The 23572-nt window shown below is 41.3% G+C and overlaps 2 protein-coding genes across 4 annotated transcripts in view; one reads left to right on the top strand and one right to left on the bottom strand.

Moving 5' to 3' along the window:
- Positions 1-1799: 1799 nt before the first annotated feature.
- On the bottom strand, positions 1800-6039 carry lactbl1a (lactamase, beta-like 1a). The gene is made up of 6 exons (XM_052057030.1): positions 5673-6039; positions 4836-4939; positions 4614-4771; positions 3504-3718; positions 3107-3212; positions 1800-2990 (listed from the first exon to the last, which is right to left on the bottom strand). The coding sequence occupies exons 1-6, from the start codon at positions 5776-5778 to the stop codon at positions 2012-2014; spliced, it is 1668 nt and encodes a 555-aa protein (XP_051912990.1). The 5' UTR covers positions 5779-6039; the 3' UTR covers positions 1800-2011.
- Positions 6040-8147: 2108 nt separating this feature from the next.
- The window catches only part of vps13d (vacuolar protein sorting 13 homolog D), a 39386-nt gene continuing 23961 nt past the window's right edge, over positions 8148-23572 (top strand). For 2 of the 3 annotated variants that reach the window (XM_052059635.1, XM_052059633.1), the window contains exons 1-24: positions 8148-8636; positions 9343-9521; positions 9715-9792; positions 10677-10867; positions 10976-11056; positions 11709-11825; positions 12297-12401; positions 13447-13617; positions 13973-14073; positions 14169-14337; positions 14947-15048; positions 15179-15371; positions 15743-15925; positions 16205-16335; positions 16424-16478; positions 16692-16874; positions 17208-17338; positions 17415-17547; positions 17660-19906; positions 19973-20121; positions 20729-21778; positions 22753-22843; positions 22969-23095; positions 23172-23352. In XM_052059635.1, coding sequence (XP_051915595.1) covers positions 9425-9521; positions 9715-9792; positions 10677-10867; positions 10976-11056; positions 11709-11825; positions 12297-12401; positions 13447-13617; positions 13973-14073; positions 14169-14337; positions 14947-15048; positions 15179-15371; positions 15743-15925; positions 16205-16335; positions 16424-16478; positions 16692-16874; positions 17208-17338; positions 17415-17547; positions 17660-19906; positions 19973-20121; positions 20729-21778; positions 22753-22843; positions 22969-23095; positions 23172-23352 — 6066 coding nt within the window. In that variant the 5' untranslated portion in view covers positions 8148-8636; positions 9343-9424. The remainder of the gene's footprint in view (positions 8637-9342; positions 9522-9714; positions 9793-10676; positions 10868-10975; positions 11057-11708; positions 11826-12296; positions 12402-13446; positions 13618-13972; positions 14074-14168; positions 14338-14946; positions 15049-15178; positions 15372-15742; positions 15926-16204; positions 16336-16423; positions 16479-16691; positions 16875-17207; positions 17339-17414; positions 17548-17659; positions 19907-19972; positions 20122-20728; positions 21779-22752; positions 22844-22968; positions 23096-23171; positions 23353-23572) is intronic. The other variant, XM_052059634.1, reaches the window with a different exon arrangement.

Below are 23572 nucleotides of genomic sequence, written 5' to 3'. Positions count from 1 at the left end.
ACCATGCATTGTCATTCATAGCTATGACGTTTCAGGAAAACAATTCCACCTGTTCACCCTAAAACTTAATGCATAAATATGACCATATTATTGTTGGTGTTATGAAAAACTTAAATGGTACAGAAAAAATGAGGGCAGAATCGGAATCAATGCAAAAAAAATTATTGCATGAAAAAAACAATACATTATTGGACCAGTGTTAGATAATAGTATAGTCTTTGATTACAAAAAAGTAAGAGATAAGATAAGAAAAACCTTTATTAGTCTCACAATGGAGAAATTCCCAATTCACAGCAGCAAAGTTATGAAAGTAAGAAGTAGAACAACAAAATATAGGAGCTGCTGGAAAGGCAGCCACTCTCGCGGCGCCATTTTGAAGTCAAAATAACAAAAATAACACAAGACAACACGTAGGACACAGACAGTTGTTCAATCTTCACCAATTTTCTGCATACACTTTGTTGTCTGAAGCAGTTCTAGATGAAAGAGGAGAGGATCAAAGTGTCCTTTCTCCAGTGGATCAGAGACGTCATGCTGAAAATGTGCACACATCTGCTACAAGCTAAGTTTTGAAAGCAAAGCTGTAGCATCCATTGACGAAAAGAGATTAGTTCACTTCTCCTGTCCCACGTAATCCGCTTCAAACTCCAAGCCGCGACTCCCAGCTCCAAATCCGCATCGGCACTCCGTGCCAACGCTCCTTTCTTCTCATCGTCGGCTCCTCAAGACCTCCATCCATCCAGCCGCAGACCGTTCAACAGCACCGATCTCTCCGCTGAACAAAGCGGGGCTGTGAAAAATGCTGCCCATTACAGGCGCAAGACACAAGCGCCCCGGGACTGTCCAGCAACGACAGTCAAATGGAGCCGACATTCCTCCAGTCAAAAACAGTGCTGGTATACCCATGCTGCCGAGAAGGCGCAACCACCAAGCACAGAGTCTCCTCCTTGATGAATGTCGTGGCCAAAAAAAACACATTGATATAGGTGTGAAAGTATTAATATTTCACTCTTCAGCGATTTATCCACTCAAGCTGACAAGACTTCCATGTGACTTGCGTGTGTGTTCACAGTTGCTCCGAAACTAACTAGTTTAAGTAGTTAGTTTGGGAGCCATTTGCAGCCAGCCATTTATTTGTCAGCTGCTCTCGGCATACTAAAAATGAGGTAGCGCTAGTTTTGGGGAAAAGGAGGGTGGGGGTGAAGGTGTGCAATGTGGGTGTTGAAAGAAAATGCATTGCAACCCCGACATCCTATGGGTGAGGGGTTGTGCTTCAAGAGGACTACGTCCACAACAAATACATTGGTTTTATAAGCTAAAGCGTGTCTAGACATGCCAAGATGTAATTAAACTATTTACACCTAAAGTAGTACCACAATGTTATGAAGAAAGACGATTCATTTTTAGAAGCCAAAATTGTTTGCTTTACTTGTTGTTTAGTCTCAAGGTCCCATTTGTGAATAGATCCCAATTTGATCATCATAACTGCTTCAACAAATTGGTAGCTAGCTAGATTGCTCTGACTTTGGCTCTAAATGTAGAAATGTGATTTGGTGCTCCTCAGCGCAGGGGCATATAAATTCGAGTGGGATACAGAGGGCTGCTGACCACCCCCAAATCTTGAAAAATACAAAACTTTTGGCCTAATTTCTTTTAATGGGAAGTTGTTTCATATTTTATTTGTTTTTCATTTTAAATACAGATTTGTTTCATTGGTCGATTTTGGCGTGTTTGAGAAATTAAGGTCAAATACTTTCAGTAGAAAACGCTTGGACACCCCTTCTTTAGGGTGTCGTCTGCCTTTTCACCCTAAATCAAATACAGCTGAGTCCTCATCAAATAATAAACGGTCCAGAAAATGGGTGATCGTTGATGCTCCTAGTAACCACAGTCATCTGGTTTTGCTATGTGAGCAAGCCAGCTTTAATGACATTGACAAAAAGATATATAAATGTATATATATTATATATATATAATGATAAACTGTATTTGACATGCTATATCATTCACTTCATGTGCTAAAATATGGTTTGCTGGCTATCCTCATTACTTTGTAGGTGTTGAGTCCTGGGGAATCAAAACCTGGTGACACACCTTTTTTGTTGAAGAGGTAAAAATTAAAGAGCTGTCTGTCTTGAGTCTCCAAGGAGACGGAGGCACTGTTGACCTTTAACCTACAAGGATATGGGCCCTTGAAAACCACTCTGAACACCCTATCCTGAAGATACTGAAGATGGACGGTTTGGTAATTGTCAGGGACATTAATATCTACCTGTGGTCCAAACTGTTGCATGAACAGGGCCCCATCTGACCCTACTTTAATTTCATAGAAAGTCATATTCCTATACGTGAAAAAGCCTATATATGGAGCTGGGTCAGGCGGCGGTCGAGGTGTCAGTTCAGCATCCCTGAAAGCGCCTTCCACCTCAGGGATGAGGTGGCTGTATAACTGCTTCACCAAATCCTGCTTTGAGGGTCGTACCCCAGCCATCAAGACCACCAGTCCCAATTTGAGACGGGGCACAAGTGACAGAGAGGCTGCAAAGCCATCCAAGTCACCATCCTTTCTTACTACATCGTAGCCCAGTTGCTGGTTGATCTCCCATGGTGTGCCAGTGTAGCTGGCAAAGTAGCCACTCTGGCACTGGAAAAGTGGGGCTAGCATAGTGTTTAGGGTGTCTTTACGGAGGAGTGTGCGACTGTGTGATCCCAGGAGAGCCATTAGAAGCTTTGCCATGTCAGCTGTTGTGGAGTACATCTGACCCGCAGGTCGATACCAGCCCAAATTGTAGAGGGGAGCTGGCTGACCATTGCTGTAGACACCCACTGCCATCTGTCTCTGAATCATAGGAGTCATGTCGAAGCCGGTGTTCTTCATGCTGAGCTGATGCAAAACATTATGGGATACCCATTTTTCAAAGTCCGTTCCAGTCACTCTCTCGGCCAGGATATTGGCAATTAAGGAAAAGGCAACATTGCTATAGTGGCATCTGTAGGTAAAGACATTACTGTAAGTGATTATGTAACAGTGATCATACAAATTCATTAGGTTGCAGCTATAGCGTCGTGCTGATTTACTGACTCGATTAAACAAAAGAAAAGTTACCTTGTTCCTGGATCAGCAACAAGGACATCATCCTGTAACTTGTGAAGGGCTGCTTGTGTGTCTCCGTTCCAAAGGAGATTAGTTGATCTTAATCTTCGGGGTAATCCTGCAAAACAATAAATTACATGACTAGAAGAACTAAATCTGTATCATTAATGACACTAAATATCAATCAGTCAATCCACCATTCCTCCTGTATTTACTTTCTTCCTCTCTTTTGCCCCGCGTAAGTGCTCCGTTTTTATTTAGCACCACGCTAGGTGATCTTGTTAATCATTGGTTCTCCAATCTGTTTACAAATAGTTAATTCATTGCAATGTGGCACATTAAATGCTATTAAAAAGCATGCCATTGTTACAGAATCTGTCCACTAAGAGAAAAGGTTGTTAATTCTTACCAGAGAGGTGGCTGGCCATTCTACGTAAGGTAATGCCAGCTTTGTTGAAAGTCCTGACTGAGGTGGATGCCGGTTCCCTGTCTCTACCCAGTGGATTCTTGATAGTGAAATTGTCTGCGTACTTGTCCACTGAGTCATCTAATGAGTCCACAAGGCCTATTTCCCACAGCTTGTACAACATCAGGGTGGGAAATATCTTGGAAAGGCTTGCAATTCTGCAGATGCAACAATTCAAATGAATAGTTGTGATACATTAAACTCTTGGTACATATCTGTTACTATTTACACAGAATCTGATAAGACTTTTTTTAAGTAGGCATGCTAAAACCTGAACATGTACCCAATGCAGAGTAGTGCAACCATTGGAAGAGTGAATGTAATGTACAGTATTGTATTTTTTTTTAAGATATATGTGCATATTTTGCTGAACAGGTAAAATATTTGCACATACGCTGGTTGCTTAAACCGGCTTTTGCAATGCACCGACATCAGCATCCTAATGGTGCGTGTTGTGATATGAATAAAATTCTCAATGTGGTCAAGGCATCATTGGCCATAACATTTTGACGACAAAGATGGTGCTTCACTTCACGCCACTGTCCTCATTCCTCGCTGCCAGTCCCATGATCCCGTTGGCAAGAATATTTTAAGACTAGCGGCTCTTGAAATAGCCTAACCAAGCCAGGCGTACCACCGCTTTCATCCACGACCAACTTATTTTTGTCCTTTGACTCACGCAGATGAATGAAGGCTTTGTCGCCTTGTTGGCTAGATCTTTCGCTGCTCCACAGAGCATTAGAGTCAGACAATGGCAGCTGACGGGCGAGGTGAATGTTCTCCGCACATTGGTCAACTGGAAGACGAGATACTAAAAACACATCTACATGATTGGCGAATAGTTTACGTCACGCTTTAAACGTCGATGTGTAGTATTAAAGTCGACTTGTAGACTAGTTAACTAAATGGTTGAATCCCTGACACAGGGGGAAATTATATTGTCAAAAAGGAAGGAGGCCATGTAATTCCCCACATCGATAGTCAAAAAACTATATGGGCGGCCAGACCAACCGATCGATCAATAGATCCTCTCCACGTGTGTGAGCATCTTACCTGTACACTGTGTACTCATTGGGTGCAGGAGATGTTGGTTCACTAATATTCTTTTTGCCAAAATTACCAATCCAAAGAACAGAATCATTCAAAACCACAATGGCAGATATTGCTGGAAGCTTAGTCTTGTCAACACTCGCCCTCAAGAGTATATCAACCTGATGGGAACAAGAAAATAATAATAATTTTGTCCAGATTGATAAAGAAAAAAAAAGACCTCACCTTCTCTAAAGCCACTCTTAGAGGTATAATGGGATGTTTAAGGGGCACAGGCTCAGGATAACGTGGGCACATCTCCTCTGCCGATAATTCTTTTAGAGCATCTTCTGGTTAAACATGAGAAATGCCACTTTTAGTTTGTCATGTCATCAGAGTCTAGTTGTCCTGAAAACAGCAACTAAAGCATGTGTAGTCAAACAAATAATTATTACCAGCATTTTTTAATTGTCAAATCAGTACCCTGATCTCAACCAATGGGGAATGCTTTTCACTTACAGAACATGTTAAGACACCAACAAGTCAAGAGAACTGCAGTGTAAAAGGCATCTCCCGGGAGGAATAACTCTTGAGTTTGATTGTACATGGGCTCTACATTTAAGCAAATAAGATAATTTATTTGTCCCACATTGGGGAAATTTACAGTCTACAGCAGCAAGATTGAGAAGAAAGAGGAAAAACAAAGTCTTCGCATTCACAAAATGAATGTTCCAGTTTCGATGTACACCGTTCAATTAAGTGCAATATAATTTTTTCAATTTTCAAAATTTCAAGTACTTCGTGAATGTATCCAAAATTCTTGTTATACTTGCTTATTTCAAATTTTACATACACCAGCTATAATTCAGGAATGGCAAATTCCATTTTTATCAACATTAAAACTGAACATCTATACTTCAGTTTCATCTCAATTGTTTTGGTTCAGGGCGGCATGGTGGGTTATACCTGTACCTTGTCTGCCTCATACGAAGATTTATAGTTCAGATCTTTTCACAGATTCAGATCCTCTTGCCGTCTCCCATACCAAAGAAACCTTGGTCCAAACTCTACTGTATACTTTACCTGTCTTCAACTTTGGTATCCTGTATTGCCATATGAAGCAGAAAGTCATAACCACAGAGAGCAGGAAGAAGACAACCATGCCCAACGTGGTCCATTTTATCTTCATCTTGCTTAATTAGACTTAATGTGGAAAACTATGTGACAATTTGGGGACGAAGATTCAATGCTGGTTAAAAAAAAAAACAACTCTTAATAGGTAAGATATTTGCCATTCACATTTAGAAAATATAAAGCCAGATTCATTAGAAATCATTATGTTTTTTGTTATTTTTCAAAAAATAAATAAATACAATCCCATCATAGCTCCTGTAAGGTCCGTGAGGTTGAATCCTTCAAACCTGTGTTGAAGTTGTACCTTTTTACACAACCTCTACCTTACATGTGCTGTGCTTAATCTTGACTGTGATCCCTTAATGGTCATTACAACTTGGCAGTGACATCATAATCTGCAAGTGGGCCACCGCACAGCCAAATCCACTGATTCCTCTGAAGTGGTTGACTGTGTAAGGACAGGTCAGTGCTCATGTGGTCAGTTAGAAAGTCAGGAAATACACTTTAATGTCCAGCAAAATACAGCAAGAGGAGAAGAAAACTGTTGACCCAGTATATGTGATCAGCAGTTAAAATCAGTCGATTGATGAGTTGAATCTAGAACCAACTTTTGTGGCTGTGCTTCTGAATGCCTGCTGCTGCTTCAACTGTTCAGCTGTCTAACCCGCTTTTACAAGAACACTGCGATCAAGTAGTACAGAAGCCCCTCCAGCAAACGTGTCTGTGATATTTGCACATTTAGCAGCATCCCAAATGAAATTCTTACATTTTTTGCACTTTTTGTTGGTTGTCATTTTGTAACATGCGTTTGATACACGCTGTCTTTTCATGAACTGCGGGAGTGACATTGTATCTCGATTGATTCAGTGTACTGTCAACTGAAGTTGGACCGTGTGGCCGCCTCCTTTAAGGGAAGGGATTCAGTAGGTTCCGTCGACTATTTTATGTTTGTAGCTTCAATTTATTGGCTGTATTGTAATTTGCTTAATGGGCCACTCTCTCTAAATCAGCTGTGCTCAAACTTTTTGGATCGAAGATCTACTTTTCGATCAACTAACCTCCCGGGATCTACCCTTACCGGCACGCGCAGGATCTACCTAGTAGGCACCCCTGCTCTAAATCATGGGCTGCTCTTTGGAGGAAAAAAAAAAGATTAAAGTAGTAGCACCACAGTGACCACAAAAGACGGTGGCCAACTGGGCATTTACCTACCTATTGAAAAGCTCTAGGCCAGACCAGCCCTGACATGTCAATAATCACTCAAGGGTTGTAGCAGGTGTCACCAACCTTTTTGCAACTCAGAGCTACTTTATATCTACTGATTAATGAGCGGAGGTCCCAGTTTGACACACCTTTCTAAAATAACAAATTTGCTCAAAGTAACTATTTCAGAATCAGAATCATCTTTATTGGCCAAGTATGTAGAACACACAAGGAATTTGTCTCCGGTGTAACACGCTGCATTAGTATCCTCATAAACAAGGACATGACAAATAAGTATGGAAGAACATTTCGTAATGTAAGTGAACCGTTGTGCGGCGGTACCACCTGGCAGCAACTGTGAGACAATGTGCAAAGTATCAAGCAGATCTAAAGTGATCAGTGGTAGAATGTAATACTATAACAGTTGTACAGTTGGTGCAGAAAATCAATGAACCATTTTAAAGTGACCAGTAGCAGTATTTGTAGTACAAGAAGTGTGCAATTGATGTCTTTGAGCGCTTTTCATTAATTGATTCATCCCATCCATTCTCTACACCACTTATCCTGTTCAGGGGTGTTGGGTGCTGGAGCCTATCCCGGCTGACTTCGGCTGAAAGGCAGACAACACCCTGAGCTGGTTTCCAGTCAGTTCCAGGATAAACGGAGACAAACATTTTAACTCACATTCACACAACCACAGAGTGGGAATTCAACCAATTCTGCCTGCACCGAAGTCAGGAAAATGTGAGACTACATCATTAATTCCATTATTAATTCATGATATTCGTTTACGTGAAGACGCTGCTGATCAAATTGATAATTTCTCATAATTAGGAATAAAATTACTATCCACATGCAACAGTTTATTTCTTTTAAAATCTACCACTTCACAATTTCACATGATTACTTCAACAACATTCCTGGAAAATCACAATGTCCCATTAATAGTAAGTTACTTTAAAAACAGGCCCCGGCTCCTAAGTATCCGTAGGTATCACGTTGGTGACTCCGGAGTAACTGATACTGTACTACTGAAATAGTTTATCATTTACACATATAATATGTAATTTTTATTCACAATGAGACTCACTATGAAATGCTTGAAAACACCTTGTCTAGTTGAATTCCCTATGGAAACACAGTAGCGATCTTACTCTGCTACGCATAATTTAATGTTGTAAAATAGTCATACTCCATCATAGAAGAAGACGACGTGACGAAGAAGGTTTGTTTTGATCACGTGACAGGAAATACAAGTTAGAAGTCCAATGGTTAAAATTGTGCGACACAAATCTGAAGTAATCTAATCTATGTTAAATTGGCGTGGAATTGCCGTGTTTTCCATGAAAACGTATAGGGTTTGTATTTTATTTTGCTTCTCCAATGGTTAACTGACTTGAGGGCGGACACAATGTTCTTGAGCTAGTTTTAGCTTGGTGGTTAGCTTAGGCGTGTGGACTACAACCTTGCCCTTTCCACAGCCACCCTGAATTTCTAGTTGCCTTCAATCTCTATGCGTTTGTTTTCTGGTTTTATTTTAAACTCTCCTACTTTAACTCCTGTTTGTCTTCATCGCGTGCTATTTTTTAAACCGCTGTCACTTGTAGTGCTTTCATGTGTGCGAGCGACAAACCTGTCAGCTCCTTGACAGTGGAATTCATGATCATTAGCGATGGAGTGATCGATGGAAAGTAACATATGTCCTTCGAGGTGAGTTGGAAACACCGTTTTGATGAACTTCTTTACCTGTCAATAATGCAAGCTGTACGCAGAACAGGTTAAAATGGGGCATGACAACTTGCCAATCTTAGAGACTCGTTGCCAATAAGCCTGTTTGTTTGTTTCCCCTCTCAGACACACTATAGTTAAACGATCTGTTTTTCTTTCGGACGAATACGCCAAACAATTATATAAAGTGCTCATTTGTAAGATGTATAATATCCCAAATGTTAAAATTATCTATCTATCTATCTATCTATCTATCTATCTATCTATCTATCTAGCTAGTTATCTATCTATCTATCTATCTATCTATCTATCTATCTATCCATCTATCCATCTATCCATCTATCCATCTATCCATCTATCTATCTATCTATCTATCTATCTATCTATCTCAGAAATTGGATGGATAATGAAGAGTGCCAGGAATTTAACTTAACGTCCATAATGAAGCAGTAGAAATTTGGTTCACTCACATTAAAACTACAAAACCCTGCAAAAACGTGATTCTAATGTGTCCTTTGTGGTCTTGGGAAAAAAAAAAAAGAAATAATTCAACACCTCAAACTGACGAATGTCTTCATATGCTCCAGTAGTTACAGCAGTTTATTCTCATCATATGATATATTATCACCAGGGCATTATCATACTTGACAAAGATGTCATGTAGTACATTTTTCTCACTGTTTTTCAGACATCCTGCTCCTTACCCCTGAGAGCTGTCCTTTTGTCTACATCCACATTTTTGGGAGGACCGTCATCCCCGAATCAACAGGATGTTGGAAGGACTTGTCGCCTGGGTGCTGAACACATATTTGGGAAAATATGTCAGTAACTTAAACACGGATCAACTCTCTATAGCGCTACTTAAAGGTAATCAATATATACCTATTTATCCAAATTGTTTCGCAATATGTTTTATGGTCACATTTGCAAAGTCATATTTTATGACACTCACAAACTCTCTCTCATCCTGCATTTAGATGATGGGTTTGACATGTTTTATTTAGGTATTTGTGAGGCAATGTTGAGCAAAATGTGTATGATTCTTATTCCTACTCTTCAGGTGCAGTTGAATTGGAGAACCTACCTCTTAGGAAAGATGCCCTCAAAGAGTTTGACCTGCCCTTTGAGGTCAAAACAGGTGAGGCTTTGGTTTATAGTGTTTTCCTTTTGGGTTACTTCAAAAGGCACCATGGGCTGCTGATGTAATAGTTTATTTCAGTAAATATTTGTATATTACCTCTCTCCCCTCTCATGAACACTTTGTAATTCATGCCTTTGTCACATCCCGGCTCGATTACTGCAATTCCCACTTTGGGGTCAGCCAGTCCTCCATTAAGTGCCTTCAGCTGGTCCAGAATGCCGCTGCCCGCCTCTTGACTGGTACTTGTAAGAGGGAGCACATAATTCCTACTCTGGCATCCCTTCACTGGCTCCCCATACATTTTAGAGTTATTTTCAAGATCCTCTTATTTGTTTTCAAATCTCTAAATGACCTTGCGCCACCTTACCTCTCTGAGCTCATCCACCCCTACACACCTGCCCGCCGCCTCAGGTCTGCGGACCAGACATTATTAGAAGTACCAAGAACTAAACTGAGGCTCAGAGGGGATCGAGCCTTTTCTGTTGCTGGTCCCTCTCTCTGGAATGACCTCCCACTGAACATTCGGCAAGCCTCCTCGCTGCCCATCTTCAAATCCCTCCTCAAAACTCACTTGTATTCTTTGGCATCAGACTCAACATGACTTAGATTTGTTCTTGGTTTTACTGTTTGGTGCTTTCTCCCGTCTTTATTCCCGATTTGTTTTACTGTTTACTATACATATTAAATTGCTCCACGTACAGCACTTTGTATGCAGCGATGGCTGTTCGAAAGTGCTCTATAAATACAATTGAATTGAATTGATTTGTATTACGAAAACGGTATTGAATATCCAAACATAGCTCTTGTTGGATGTCTGCGCCACCAGTGAAATGTTGAGATATAGTTTAGATTTATTTTTCTGTGATCCTTCTTGTCTTTAGGCTTCATTGGAAAGATTACACTTCAGATCCCATTCTACCGTCCTCACAGTGATCCTTGGGTCATCTCCATGTCCCAACTCAACCTCATCATTGGTCCTGCCCATTTGCAGGAGTATGATGACGAGAAGGAGAAAGAGGAGCAGAGGAAGCGCAAGAAATATCTCCTCAAGAGTCTTGAGGAAAAATTCAAAGTAGGTTGATTGTGATTTTTATTTTTTTCTCCAAAACTTTTTTTTTCTGGGGGAAATGTTCCAAAGTGATGAACTACATATTAATTTTTTAAATATATCTTCCTTCAGAGTGAGTGTGAACAAAAAGGAGAGTCTTACTGGTACACTGTGACTGCATCGGTGGTTACAAGGATTGTAGAAAACATTGAGGTACAGTAATCTGACACAATATCATCCTGATATGTAAAACTACATACAGTTCGTTTTGTTTTATTTTAACTATTAAAAGAGCAGCAAGAGTTTTGGTATCGAGCTACATAAAATGTCAGTGTTTGATGAGTGATTGCAAAAATAAAAATAAAAGGAATCAATGAAGAAGTGATTTTATTTCTACTGCTTATTACTGCTCCTAGTAATGGTTGTCGTACCATTATACTACTTCTGATACTGATCTGGGTGCTTTCAGTGGTGTCTCAACAGAAATTGTACAGAGACCCCCCCCACTCCCTCCATTTTGTGATGCTTACCCCCCCCCCCCCCCCCCCCCCCGCTACACACGAGAGCTTCTTTTACTGGGCCTTGCAATGTGATCACCGGACCAGCACCAAATTCTCTTGTTTCTTCAGAAAGTGAGATTGAAGTGTAGTGTCTCAAGTCAAGTGTGCAAAAAGCTGTAGACAAGAGACCGCATCCCTGAGGAGTGCCCGTATACAGTCCAAGGGTGCAGGGTGGATTATGTCCAGTCTTGCAGCCTAATATAAGATTTTTCAGGTTCTATTAATCTATTAAGTTGATGACGTTGAATGCTTATCTAAAGTTCATTGGGCGACTCTTATTTTCTGTTTCTGATCAATTTGTTTAGCTGAACATCCAAGATGTGCACCTGAGATTTGAGGATGACACCTGCAATCCGGAGAAGCCCTTCTCCTTTGGAGTCTGCGTTAACAATATTTCTGCTCAGAATCCCGCTAAAGATTCGGCAAGTAGTCTTTGACTTCAAAGCTTGCTATCCATCCATCCATCCTTCATTGCGTTTTGTCTACCACTTGTCCTCAATTGTGTCGCGGATGAGCTAGAGCCAATCCCAACTAACTTTCGATATGAGCTGGTGCACAGTTAGCTGGTTGGAAATTGCAGGACACACAACCTTAATACTCATTTTACATCTAGGGACAACTTCGAGTCTTCATTGAACCCGACAAGCATATTTTATTAATCCACAAGTCGGTGAATCCACGGGCACCGAACTGCAAGTGTGTGATGAAAACATGCAAACTTATGCAAACTTAACATGCAACTTAACCACTTAGCCGTCGTACCACACGTAGATAGATATAAAATGCTCATAAGTTCTGCAGTTTGTCTTCCGGACGATAACCATTTTAGAAAAGGCTTTGTGTCCCAAATTGAACAGCAGCTTTTATTACTAGTGTGTTTTCCCTTTCCATAGGCCTGGAACCTATTTCGACAGAAGCAGCTGGAGATTGAAGATTTTAGAATCTACTGGGATACAGAATGTGAAATGCTGGCAAAACTCCCCGTGAATCAGATCCAGGTCAGATTTCATCAGTTAAAACACATGTTTTTTGTTTTCTGCATTGAATTCATTTGAATCCCGAACCCTCTGATGGGAGCTGTTGGTAATGAAGTGGGTTAAAAATTGTCATCTGTTGGCTTTGGTTGGCACCATGCCAGAGATTAAGGTTTATTCACTAAGCAGATTTAGATTAGATTTTGTGTCTGTTTGAGGTTCCCAGATCTGTGTTTGCTTTTAGTCTTATTCCGTAGCTAACCATGCAGGAAACAGAAAAGGTAATTTTGAAGTTTTTACATTAATAATTGAGTTGTAGAAAGATAAGAGAGCCATTCTTGGAACCTGCTCAAACTAAATTGTTGCCTTCCTTCATTTCACTCCCCTTCAAAACATTGTTGAGATCATTTAATTTATTTATAGATAAACTTTTATACATTAAATTTAGTACGCTATTTTTTACTTTCTCGAGGCATTGAATTGATCCCAGTTGGACTGCTCTGGTTGTCTTAGAAGGTGTCCATTTTTTTTTACACATTTATTTTCATGTTGGTCGTGATGGTCGTACTTATTGACCTAGGACACAGGTGTCTAAGTCAGGGCCTGGGGGCCAGATCTGGCACACCACATCATTTTATGTGGCCTGTGAAAGCAAATCAAGCGTTTCAAGTTCATTGATGCTTGCTAAAGTACAAACCAAAATTTGAAATCGTCACATGTAATCCACAATAACAGTCATTATTCTTGACTTCTGATTTTAAAACTAGTTATTCGTCAATTTGTTATGTGCTGTGTATGTAAAATGTGGAGGGGATTAAACATTTATATGGTTTCCTAAAATTCATAAAGGCCCTCCAAGGGCAACCATAACGACAATGTGACCGGCGACAAAAGTGAGTTTGACACCCCTGACCTCGGCATTTTATAGGTGGTACTCGGTGTATAAAGTTTGAGAGCTACTTGTGTAACACCTTACATTTATATATTTTTGAATTTAGATATTTTGACAATCATCATTTCCACAACTCACTTTTTTTCACGTGTTAATTTTTGTTTTGTCAATCTGTAGGAAGCTATGACCCAGTGTATGAAGACGTGGGAGCACCAGTATATCTTTGAACCAGTGTGTGCCTCCGTATTGCTCCTAAGAAATGCCTCCAAGGAGCCTCTGCGGTTCCGACATACTCCACGGATTCAAGGCCACATTCAGCTCGAGACCATGTCCCTACGCTTATCTCAGGTCTGTATCATTACACGACCACGGTGTATGTGCTGCACATACTTTAATTGCACACACTTACTTTCTACTAGCGGCGTGTGTGTCACCTATCAAAGACTATTTCATACGTCCCTCCATGTTTTAAAGTGGAACGTATTCGATTTGGTTTGATGCACTCGGATCTTTTAAATCAAAACCAAGTTTCAAATCGGTATCTGTGACACCCCTACCTGCTACTCTATGTACAGAATGTCAGGCATAGGAATGAGTTTAAAGAGGTTTTATTTTTACTTGTTCTTGTGCGTTGAGACTTTTTTTTTTGTCGTGTTTAACAATTTGAATGCTTTACTTTGGCATTGAATGTGTGTCCTCTCAGGTTCAATACCAACAAGTCATGGCATTCCTCAAAGAACTGTACCGCCGGGAACGGGAAATGCTTTATCGAAAATGGAGACCCAACTGCTCCGTCTCTGGAAAGTACGACTCAGACTGCTGAGGCTTGGCACCAAATCAGCTTTGCAAATATACTGTACATTGTGAAATGTGTTTACGGATTTAACATTTTCTCCTAGTTGCAGACAATGGTGGTTGTTTGCCATTGAGGCAAACCTAAGTGAGATCAGGGAACAGCGGCGTTGGGGAAGTTGGACCTTTGCCCTCCAACGGGCACGAGATGCCCAAACGTACACCAGCCTGTACTTCAGAAAACTCAAAGGAATACCACTAAGCCCCCAAGAAGAGGTACTATGCAATAACAGACAGTGCTCTAAAATGTTTGCTTAGTATACACATTTACTGTAACGCCTGAAGAGAACATAGTCGACTACAAAAGTCAATTAGTGGTTGGGATATAGTTTGATGGGTGAGAAAGCAGTCAATCAGATGTATTGCACTGTCTTGACTTACTTTGCAAGGAAAGTAATTTAGATGTCAACATCCAAGTGAGATCTTAAATTAGTGCTGTGACCTTTGTTAACTAGTCGTTCTTTGGAAATGGCTCTTTTGGGATGAATGATGAGAAACGATTTGTGGCACAGAGAGAGCCGTTTGTTTTTAGGAGGTTTTTTGGTCTGGTATTTGGTAATGTTGAAATAATCTGATTAAATGTAGAATTGCAGATAAAAACACTTCTCCAAAATTTTGGGGTGGAATGTATCAGTGTATGTTGTGATAACATGACTCTGTACTGTACCTGCCACTGTAGCAGATGAAAAAGTCCCTAAAAAAACATTTCAAGTAAAAGTGGAAACCCTGAAATGTTATTAGTACTCGTGCTTTCAAAAGTTGTTCATATGTGACACAGCCGTTGCCCTTTTCTATTTTGTGTATGTACTTGTCTTTGTCGATTAGAGTGAGATAGAGCGCGTAGAAGAGGAGCAAACCTTGGAAGAGCTACAGAGTCTCAGAGAAATCGTCCATGACTGGTTTCGAAAACAGGAAGAGATTGTTGAGGTAAGATGAGATCAGTGACATAAGAATTCACAAATGTAACGACATTTACATTTTCCTTTCAATTTTTATCCTTTTAAACTTTTTCGTGTTATAGTTGAAAGTATGGGTTTCTTTTTTTTTCCTTACACAGACTTTACGAGAGCCAAGCAGTGACCCCCAGCCTTGTTCACCCACTCCATCCATTCCCAAGAGTGGGAGCTCTGGTATGATCCAATACCTGCAGTCTTGGTTTCCGGGCTGGGGCGGCTGGTATGGAGATTCCCTGGACCCAGACAGAGGTCCCGAAGTGCTTCTCCCAAGCCCATCCTCCTGGGATATTCTGGGTGAGATACTTACCGGTACTTAGACATTGGCTTTTTAACTCATTCACTCCCAAAGACGTATTTAGATGTCTTTTCAGACGCCCCACCTTTAGTCCCAGCTCCTCATTTTATATTGACTCTGTTCAGACCCTATTCAAGTTCAGTCAATATAAAATGAGGAGCTGGGATTAAATGTGTCTAAATACGTATTTGGGAGTGAATGAGTTAATACCTGTCAATGTGGCCATGTCCACAGATAAAGGACATTTCTACGGACAACCAGTGAGAAAGAGGATGATGAGAAATATGAATCCATGTAGTGCCTCATCTCTCGTAGAACTGATCGCAAACTGAACATTACTACTGATTCTGATGTTATTTTGTTTTTCCAGCAGAAACAGATGACTTGTTTGACCCATTGGAAGACTCCCAGACTCTGAACACGTTTACCAGGCGAGATTACCTTTTTGCTCGGCTGGAGTTTTTACTGGAGAAAGGTGGAATTACGCTCTTCCGTCAGGACACTAAAGACAAGCTACTACATGAAAGTGGAGTCATCCAACTAGAGGTTTCTGGTAAGAGATAAATTGCCGAATGGGAAGGTATTGCTTGATTGTTGATGTTGCCGATTTGTAGAACTCTTCTAAAATGTTGGACTTCTTGTCTCCATGTTGTGAAGGGTTTTTTCTCTTTTACCAACAAAAGGACTCTAATGATCTTCTCTGTTTGTTGTTTTTTGCGGTCCTCTAGCTAAAGCCTAATTGGTATTGAAATTTACATGCACAAACATGCACACACAAAATTTAAGTACTCTGGTACATGTCCTTCTGTGTACTGTCATGACTCTTCCACAGAGGTGAAGGTGGTTGTGGAGTCTTTGCCTCGCTCAGAGTCTTCCCTGCTGTCTGTAAAGCTAGGTGGTTTGTTCCTCAGAGACTTGACCACGCACGACACAATCTTCCCTGTTCTGGTGTCACCAAAAATGGTAAAAAAGTAACTGATGGAGGAAGCCTGCGTGTTTGTCAAAATGTACTGTATATGTTTGGTGCGTTACATGGTTTTATTTATTGCAGGACAAGGTTGTCATTGCTGTTAACCAGACATCCGGGCAGCCGAGCAGCAATCCAGGTAAAGCCTTTGTTTTGTAGAATTGGGTGCTCATGTTTGGTTCTTAGAATGAAATAATTAACTCAATGGACTGTCTGGTGCAAGTGTTTGTATTTGTATTTCGGCAGCTTTTTGTTACCTAATTGATTTTGGGGCACTTTTAGAAGTCTCTTCGGTTACGTTATTTAGTTAATGCTATACTTTGATTTCAATGTTTTTTTTCTTCTTCTTCAGGGAGTGCAATTGCAGAGAGCTTTTCATCGCCAGTGTTTGAAATGCTTTATGAGCGTAACCCTGTGAGGTCTAAGTTTGAAAGACGACTGGAAGTGAACACTAGCCCACTGAATATCATTTACAACCCACAAGCAATCAAAAAAGTGACAGAATTCTTCTATAAAGGACAAGTTCATTCCTCAGGTAAGTTAGTGATACCCACATTTCAACATCTATCCTTTGTTACTCTTACGTTGCAAAAAAAGCACTTTTACTTTTAGAAGTCTTTTTTTTTTAAATGCAAGTGAAAAGTGAGTGATTTTTGCCACCTCTGCTTGACAAGTCACAAGTGTGTTTATTCGTGCTTCATGCTTCAATGCAGATTTCAATCACTGGGTCATTGGACGGGTTGGGGTTTTAAACAGCCAGCACTATTCTATAAAATGTATAATAGAAATGCATTTTCTCACGCAAACAAAACCTCAATGTTATTTTAACCAGGGCAAATTGTGTGATAATTCCTTTTTTTCTTCGTAGGTTTTGGCTATCAGTCAGAGTTGGAGCTGAAAGTGGCAGAGGCTGCCAGGAAGCAGTATGACAAGTTAAAAAGGCAGACAAAGGCGGAAATCCGACAAACGATCGATCAGCTTCTTGTTGGAGAATTTATTGTACGTCATATTCACTGCAAACGGATGTGACTCAAAAGGCAAATATTTCATTTTAAAGTGTTGTTATTTCGTGTAGGAAAACAGTAAGCGTTGGACTATGAAACTGGACATCTGCGCACCACAGGTCATTTTCCCTGATGATTTCCAATCAGGAGATCCAATGTTAGTAATCGTTGATTTAGGCAGAATTTTGCTTACCAACTCTCAAGGTAAATGTCACCTGTCATTTTGATCACACTGTTACAAATGTTAAGTTTGTGTACTTATTCTTCTGGTTAACATTCCTAAATAATTTCATGTTTGTATATCTGTTCTTTGAAGATGACTCCAAAGACTGCAAAACAACCCAGGCTGAAAGGGAAGACCCAAGTGATGAGGAGTACCAAACCCCCCTGGCCACTCCACCAGAGTCTCCCCCTGAGCTTGACATGATGCCCTTGAAAGACTGGCTAAAATGTCCTGAACTTCCCAGCCTCGGATCACCTGAAAGTACAAAGGCCTATAGTCGAAAGCTTTATGAAAGATACTCGTTGTCCTTTAAGGATCTACAGATCATGGTAGGTCGCTACAAGGACAATTGGAAAAACCTTTCAGAGAGCGAAGTAGGGCCGACTCACGTTGTGGAGAAATTCAATGTGTTGCTGCAACTAGAGCAGAGACTGCGTTACACGTCAGATCCCCAGCTCCCAGGGGCTGTGTTGTCAGGAACGCTGCCTGATCTGAAAGTCCATATCAACCTTGAAAAGATGACGGCTTTGAGGAGTTGTCTGGCTAGGCTAAGCAGTCCGGCTGGGAATCCAGACGAAGGCCAAGGTAAGGGGTCAAAGTCTCCTGACCCTCTTACTCTCCGCCATGAGAAAATCTTTCAAAGAGAGGACAGCTCCTGGAAGATCCAAGGTTCAGCCAAGAACTTGACGCAGAGCGTCATGACTTTAGAGCAGCACACGAGGGAAGTCCTGGTGGAATCCCGTCTACTGTTGGCTGAATTCAAAATCAACTATATGCAGCTTGGCGTGGAGAGTGATGGCCGGTACATATCCGTTCTCAAGGTATTTGGAACAAATGCCCATTTTGTTAAGCGTCCTTATGATGCAGAGGTCTCTCTTACCGTCCACGGTCTTCTTCTTGTGGACACCCTACAAACCTATGGCGCAGACTTCGACCTACTCGTGTCGTCCCATAAAAATCTCAGTTTTGATGTCCCAACTGGCAGTCTTCAAGAGAGCCAACCATCTTCCCCAATGTCATATGAAAGCAGATCTTCAGCGTATCAGAGTCATCAGACTGAGTCATGTTTGCGCACTGATAGAATCACTGCCCTAAGTTCCTTTCTCAAGGATCAAGAGGCCCTAATTAAACTTGAGTACCAGTTTGTGAGTTCAGACTGCCCTTCCATGAACCTGGACAGCTCATTTCAGGTGATAAGCATGCAGGTCAATAACTTGGACATTATTCTAAACCCTGAGACCATGGTGGAACTCCTTAAGTTCCTTCAAAAATCTTTCCCCAAGGAAGAAAACACTTGGACATCACCATTGCAGCAACCTGCAACGCAAGCCTACACTGAGGAAGAAGATGGAACTTTTCAGTCAACCTATGACAAGAACAAGGAGCTTACAGTAGAGATTCATCGACTTAACCTCCTTCTCCTTCGAACTGTGTCCACGGGCACTGTCTTGGGCGCCGAGAAGAAAGGCTTGAAGATTGCCACCGCCAGCATCACCGGCACCAAGGTTAATGTTTCCTTAGGCACTCGAATGGACATTAATGGGTCACTTGGTGCCATTCAGTTGATCGACTTGACCCAGGAAGGAGGCCGGAGCCAGTTTGTAGTGAGCATTGGCAATGACGAAGACTCCTCAACTGATGAAGTTCTAACTTTGCTTGCTGACAAAGAACTTTCTCCTTCAGAAGCTTTGAATTTCCGCCTTCTAGAGAATTCCCAAGGGGACTGCTCTTTAAATCTGCATATGGCATCTTTACACTACAACCATTCGGCCAAGTTCTTGACGGAGCTGAGTCTTTCTGCTAATGAGGTAGAGGACAATTTCCGCTCCATGTTGAAAAGTGCTGCAACCAAAGTGTCAACAGTTCTTGCCACAAAGACAGCCGAATACAGTGGCATGTTTTCACTCTTTGAGACTCCCTCGCGAAGAAGTCGAACTCAGAGTTGGTCTTATCCTTTGGAGGATGAAGAGGATATTCCAATGGAGGAAAACGAACCCTCCTTAGACACGTTCTTTGTAAAGTTGACCCTAAATGTAAACATTGAATCACCAGTAGTGTCCATTCCGCGCAAACCTGGACACCCTGAACTGCTGGTAGGGCATTTAGGTAGTATAACTATCCAGAATGTTATCACTGGCCAACATTCTGAGGGGGAGAGACTCCAGGTGCTTGTCAAAGACATTCGGTTGTACTCACTTAACACGAGTCCTTTGGTTTTGAAGAAGATGCAAAGAAGCGGGAAAAATGGTAGCGTTTCACCAACCCATACCCGAAGCATCAGTCACGATGAACCGCAGTTCACACGTCATGACTTCTTTGAATACCTCAGCCAAGGAAAAGGTAACAACATTAATACTAAAATCTTCCAAGTAATCTGACTAATGTAGCATTTTTGCCCTCCTACAGCCTTCCATATATTGAAAGACACCACCATACAGTTTAGCCTGGAGAAGGCCCCCATCAATGATGACATATATACCTTTCTCACCTCCAAAGAGCCATGCAGGAGCACAGCGTTGCTGAGAGTCGAAGGAGAATTTGTCACACCTGTTCAGGTATATACTTGATTGAAAGAAAGTACCTAGAAGTTCGACCACAATCCATTTTGTAACGCAATTCTACCTTTCATTGGCTTCCCACCATGCTCAGTCACATTTGTCATTGATTCCGTAATTAATTGTCACCAGCATTAAACCTTTATTTACTGTACATGTAATATTATGTTGACATTTCAATGTTGGCAATTATCATGCAAGAGTGATGGTAGTTAATCCGTCTCTTGCTCGTCCATTAGAAGCAATAAAACTCTTAAAACACCATTAATGACTCATTTTAAAACAAACGTGTCTGATTTCATTTTAGTATGTCAAGTCAAGTCAACAGAAATCAACCATGAATTTAATACAAACTGTCCCTGTATATGGCCAAATTGTCTCATCGGGCATGCATAATGTTTGAACTAATTTTCATCCAGTTGGATTATTGATATTAAAGCAATTTCATCGTGAATGGCATTGTGTCATGCAAAAAAAATCCAATTAATGTGAACTGACCTTGCATAGTTTTTAAGGCTTTTGAAAGTATTGAATAAAAAATAAGAATTTCCATTTTGAGATAATATGTGCTATTTCTCTCTATTAAAATGTGACTCTTTGGTTGTAGGTGTTCCTTTGCAAGGCTGTGTATGAACAGGTCCTCCAGACACTGGATAATTTATTTCTGATCGAGGAGCAACATGTCACTCCCAGTCAACCACCAACACCCCCTCCACCAACTCCTTCCTCCACCAGACCTCACCGCTTTCCCGACCTCCACGGAGGACTCTTTGCAAAGGATCCTCCGTACATCAGTTTATCGCACTCATTACTCTCCTCTCCTTTGCCTCTACAGTCTCAAAAGTCGAGTCCTCACCCTCCTGCATTTACTCAGCTGAAAGTAACTGTTCATGTCGCAGAACTGCAGGTCCAACTCAGTGCTGACCTCACCCAGGGCTCCCAAGGCTTAATCAGTCTCCAGTTCCGCGACCTGGAAGGAGAGTTCACGAAAGAGCATCCACATTTATCAGAAGTCCAGCTCATTCTGCGTTCAGTGCTCATGGAGGATCTCTTGGAACAGAACCCTGAGCATAAACATCTTATGGTGTCTCGTGGAGCGCCGAAGCCTCTGACTTTCAATCCAAAAGAGTACCTCTCCCACAGCTGTCCATCTGCATCCAATGCCCAGTACCCAGATATGCCTCGTTCTCTTCCATCTCATATGGAAGAGGCCCAAAATGTCTTCCAACTCTACCAAAGGCATGCCGGCACGCCTTCAGCAAGCCATCGCAAATCTAAGAATGATCCAAACTGTCCCAGCACTCCACCACCCTCCCCAACTCGGCGTGAATCCTCCCCTCAGCCGACCTCTGAATTTGAAGAGTCATTAGTCCACATCAACGTGCTGCTGGTCGACCAGAACCACCCAGAGTTCAAAAGCCGTTACGGCAGCGTCGGACGAAGCATCAATATCGACTTCAACTGCTTAGACGTATTAATCACATTGCAGACCTGGGTGGTCATCCTGGATTTCTTTGGAATTGGCTCCACGGCCCAAAATCATGCAATAAAGGTGCCTCCTAGTTCCCCTCATTGTGTGCCAGGACATCCTCTTGATGAGTCAGACATTGTCGAGCAGGACCCAAATGAGCTTGTCAACACCAAATTGGACCTTAAGGTATGTCGATAGAAGCCATTTACATTGGAATGACCTTGATATACAAATTACGTGAGTCAAAAGGGAGGAACTAGAGTGACATAATGAATTGTGTCAATTAGATTAATCCTCTATCAAAATGACCCAAACCAGTAGTTGACCATTAGTTAAAGGAGGCGGCACTTGCTGTATGCTGTAAGCCAAGTTATATTTGTCCCACACTGGGGAAATTTACAGCCTCCAGCAGCAAGAATGTATGTAGAAAGAAGAAAGGAGAAAGAGAAAAAAAACCAACAAACATCTTTCAATTAAATACAATATGAACACAATGGATAAATCACAGTACTATTTACAATTTTCCCTCACATAATTTAATTATTATTATGATTGTTATTTTTTATTCATCAGCCTGACAGCAGTCGGTAGGAAGGAGCGTCGGTATCTCTCCTTCTTGCAGCGCGGGTGTAACAGTCTCTGGCTGAAGGAGCTACCAAGTGCTATCAGGGCGGGCTGGAGGGGGTGGGAGGGACTGGCCATCATAGCTTTTAGCTTAGTTAGCATCCTTCTGTTGCCCACCTCCTCCAGAGTGTCAAGGGAGCAACCCAGGACAGAACTGGCCTTCCTGACCAGTCGCTCCAGTCTCTTTCTGTCCCGGGCTGAGATGCTGCCTGACCAGCAGACAATGCCATAATGGATGGCCGAGGCCACCACCGAGTTATAGAACGTCTTAAGGAGTGACCCCTGAACCCCAAAAGACCTCAGTTTCCTGAGTAGTAGAATAAGTATCTATTAGTACTCTTATTTGTCGACATTTCTTCGTTTGAAAGACTTTTATTGTATTTTTGAACATACCTACAACCCAAAACATAAAGAAAAGTACTCACTTACTAGAGCTTTGTATTTTTATTTTTCTAACCCCAAAGGCTCGTGAGTTAGTACTGCCATGGACAGATGTCCAACTTGCATGACCTAACTGTACGTATTTGATTTTGTAGGTTCGTTCCCTGTCTGTTGTATTGAACAAAGAAGGAAATGAGCTTGCGAGAGCCAGTGTGATAAAATTATCTTCGCATCTGGAAATGTTGGGTATGAAAAACTTCTTAAAATTCATGTTAAAGACATGAACGCAAATTTAATGAAACACTTGGAATCCTGCTGTAGTGGGTTGATTTTTAATTTGATTCTTCAATGTTGTATTGCCTACATTTTAGAGAGCAACCTGGTATTGACCGGCAGTTTGGGAAGTTTGTCCCTCAGTGATCTAACCTCACATGGCGATCTCTACCGGGAGCGTTTCACCACATGTGGAGGGGAGGCCCTGATATTCAATATTCACAGGTACATGTCACAGTAGCACAAATTATATGTACAGTCATTGCATACTTGTTTTGGTTACTTTTGTATTTCGTTTCAGATATGGTATGCCAGATCCACACCTTGAGCGTGAATATGACATCAAGGTTTCTCTGCTGATGGCTTCAGTTCAGTATGTCCACACTCAGCGCTTCCAGGCTGAGGTGGTGGCCTTCATCCAACACTTCACACAGTTACAGGATGTGCTTGGCAGGCAAAGAGCTGCGATGGAAGGCCAAGTTGTAAGTAAAACTTATGGAAATGTACAGTATATAAATTCATGAAACCATCGATTTTTACCATCGTATTACTTCAAAACAATGATTTAAGTATTGTTTTGAATATGTAAACAAAGTAGGATGCAAATCAGTTTGTATCCTCGTCTTTGAAAACAACAAACAAAAAGCATAATCACACATCCTCTGTTCGGGATCATGGGTGAGCTGCAGCCAATACCGGCGA

This window comes from Hippocampus zosterae, chromosome 2 (genome assembly GCF_025434085.1).
Source record: "Hippocampus zosterae strain Florida chromosome 2, ASM2543408v3, whole genome shotgun sequence".
NCBI classification, from domain to species: domain Eukaryota; kingdom Metazoa; phylum Chordata; class Actinopteri; order Syngnathiformes; family Syngnathidae; genus Hippocampus; species Hippocampus zosterae.
The sequence above is the reverse complement of the archived record's forward strand: the minus strand, read 5'-3'. Positions and strand labels throughout refer to the sequence as shown.